The 3,374-nt window shown below is 43.3% G+C and overlaps 1 protein-coding gene across 1 annotated transcript in view; it reads right to left on the reverse strand.

The window, feature by feature from the left end:
• Positions 1-739: 739 nt before the first annotated feature.
• LOC106012996 overlaps positions 740-3,374 on the reverse strand; it is a gene marked incomplete at its 5' end in the record, with an annotated part of 11,549 nt that continues 8,914 nt past the window's right edge. The window contains 1 exon segment of the mRNA XM_013087546.1: positions 740-904. Within this exon segment, the coding sequence (XP_012943000.1) occupies positions 846-904 (59 nt within the window).

Below are 3,374 nucleotides of genomic sequence, written 5' to 3' on the forward strand. Positions count from 1 at the left end.
CGCCGTCTGGATATCTGTCTGTGTGTCTGTGTGTCTGTCTGTGTGTCTGTCTGTGTGTCTGTCTGTCTGTCTGTCTGTCTGTCTGTCTGTCTGTCTGTCTGTTTGTCTGTCTGTCTGTTGTCTCCGTTTGTTTATTCAACCCGTAGTATCTCTCTCTCTAAAAAAACAAAAAAAAAGAAAAGAAAGAAAACTGCCTGAAATGCTTGCTTCATTTGACACACCACACAAAGATACAAGATCTCCACTCGAAACCTGGTCCTCCTTCCCACGGACGGGCTGGCCGGACGCTGTGGCCCCCGATAATATAAAATTCGGATACACGTATATATATAATATATATATATAATATAATATATATATATATATAATATATAATATATATATATACGTATATATATATGTGTATATCTTAAATCTGAAATCTTGCTTGATTTAAAAGACCACAAAAAGAAGTTACTTTTCTTTCTACCATGATTGCATTATAAAGTATTTTCTAATCCCAAAGAGGACAGACAGCTGTCTAATTTTAACTGATCGTGTAATAGGTTCTTATGATATGGATTCAAGACAATTTACAAGCAAACAAGCAAACCAACAAAAACAAAACGAACAAACAAAGAAATAAACAAAAACACGAACAACAACCCACCACAACCCCAAACAAACAACCTCCCCCCTCAAAAAACAACAACAACAAAAAACACTTTAAAAAAACCCCAACCAACAACAGCAGACAAAATCGTTCTGTTCGGCCATGTTTATTCCTCCGAGCACTGTGGGTCGTCAGCACCGTGTGTGGCGCGCAACCCTGGGGGTCTCGTCTGCCCGGGAGACTCACGAGTGACTCACGAGCGACGGCGGCGAACAGACGAGTGGTCGAGACACTGGGCGAGGGCACCGCTCTCTGAGGGGAGAAGATCAGAGAAGATTGTAAACCTGGAGATCTCCAAGAAGAAGAACAACAACAACAACAAGTACAACTACAAGAGCAGCAACAACAACAATACCTACTACTACTCCAGCAACAACGACAACAACAACAACTACAACAACTACAATTGCTGCTGCTGCTGCTGCTGTTGCTACTACTACTACTACTACTACTACTACTACTACTACTACTACTACTACTACTACAACGTTGTCGGGACACTGAGGGAGAAAGGCGCACTATTCACGTGCTCTTTCCAAGAACAGAGGAGAGCCTTGGAAATGGCCATTGACTGGATCGACAAACAGTGTGATGCATTCAACGCGGTCGCTATCTTCATTGACAGTCAATCGCTAGGCAAGGCACTAGTGGGAACATCACCATCCCTCGACCAAATGAGACTACGCATAAGTAATACAACACCTCAATTCACAATTCAGTGGATCCCTGGTCACTGCGAGATCCTTGGGTAACGATCTCGCTGACTGTAATGCCAAAAGGGCAGCAGCGCTCCCGGGCCCCTGGCCGCCAAATGTGAGGCAGCATGGTGGCATCAGGCTCTCGTCAATTTTGGGGCATGTAGAGTTATTGGTATCATCCTAAAGCTTGTTCACTTGTCTTTATTTGTATAAAAAAATGTCAGTTTATCTTGAATACAAGTCGAGATATTTGCGAAAGAAGGAGGTGGGGGTCACCTATTTCCAGAGATAAAATTAGTAAGAAAATGGCCGTCAAAGATTAGTTATTTCCTTAGCTTAAGATTCCATGGTAACTGAAAATTTACATTTTTTTGTACCTTTAATTAACGTTTGCAGAAAAATCCACACAGAAATTAGTTTTTTAAAGGGCATGAAAGGTGTTAAGCCAAAAAACAAAAATTTGATAAAAATTCACAAAACCGGCGGAAAAATGTAAGTTTCTTCATTTTGATTGTTTTGACGAGAGCCTGATTCCACTTCACTGCCTCACAAATTGCGTATGAAAGTGCGTGCGCCCAGATAAAACTGATCACAAAAGACCTTCCGATATCCCAAACCTGGACAAAGGAAATATACAGGGCATTTCTTTTTAATCGGGAGGTTCAAATTAAGTCCCACCGTGACCAGTCGCTACTGGTCAAAATCAGGACCGGTCACTTGTCTGAGCGGCGGGCCTACAAAAATAGAAAAGACAAAACATAGGGCCCAATCTGTCCATTGTGCAGCGAGGAGCCCCAAAATTTAGAGCACTGGCTACAGAGATGCCCCGCCATGGAGGTCCGGCGGTGGCATCTCTTTGGGGAGGATTCAGGGAGGTTAGACTGCCTCACCCGCTACCCAAGAGAGGCGGTGGCCCTGGCGAAGAGCACGCTCTTCGGGGCTCCAACCATTTCGAACGGATAGTCTACCACACACACACACACAACAACAACAGCAGCAGCAGCAGCAGCAGTAGTAGCAGCAGTAGTAGTAGTAGTAGTAGCAGTAGTAGTAGTAGTAGTAGTAGTAGTAGTAGTAGTAGTAGTAGTAGTAGTAGTGGTAATATTGGTGGATCATGTTATTATTGTGTAGAAATGAAAGATTAGTTCTGCAATTTAAAAAAGAGTGCACTCACTGACTACTGACCAATTATCCATTCTTTCCCAGGAGTGGAATACATAGTATATTGATTATAGTGTATGTGTTTAACGTCCCTATCAACACTAGTCTGTTTCAATGTTCGTCTCGGGTAGGACGGAGCCAAATTATGGGTAGAGAGCCTTGACAACTCCACAAAACTACCGGAGTTCAAGAACTTTCAGTGTGGGATTCTAACCCTCCGCTCCGCAGTTCAGTATGATACCAACTGAGCTAACCAAGAATCCATGGAATTTGATGTCTGTATTTCTTAAGAGTACAAAATCTAAAATAGAATACATGTATACCGGGGATTGGTTGTGATTAGTGATGTGACAAAAATAACACATGACTCGTAACCTGGTCTTGATGAGGAAACGAACTCTGCTGCTTGATGCTGAACGAGGAACGACAGCTAGGTTAATGTTCTGTCTGTCTGTCTGTCTCATTCTGATTTGACATTGTATGTCCGTCTGTCTGTTTGCTCTCACCTCTCTCTCTCTCGCATTCACTCTTGTTTTCACTCTCCCTCCCCCCCCCATTCCCCCCTCCCCCCCCCCTCTCTCTCTCTCTCTCTCTCTCTCTGGTTTTGTTCTCTCTCTGTACTGTTCCTCTTCCCCGCCCTCCTCCTTCCAAATCACCCCCTCCTATCTATCTATCTATCTATCTATCTATCTATCTATCTATCTATCTATCTATCTATCTATCTATCTATCTATCTATCTATCTATCTATCTTAACACGCTCACGTTTGTGTGTGTGTGTGTGTGTGTGTGTGTGTGTGTGTGTGTGTGTGTATGTGTGTGCGCGCGTGTGTGTGTGTGTAGGTGGGGGTGGGTGGGTCGGAG

Source organism: Aplysia californica, unplaced genomic scaffold (assembly GCF_000002075.1).
Source record: "Aplysia californica isolate F4 #8 unplaced genomic scaffold, AplCal3.0 scaffold00601, whole genome shotgun sequence".
Lineage (NCBI taxonomy): Eukaryota > Metazoa > Mollusca > Gastropoda > Aplysiida > Aplysiidae > Aplysia > Aplysia californica.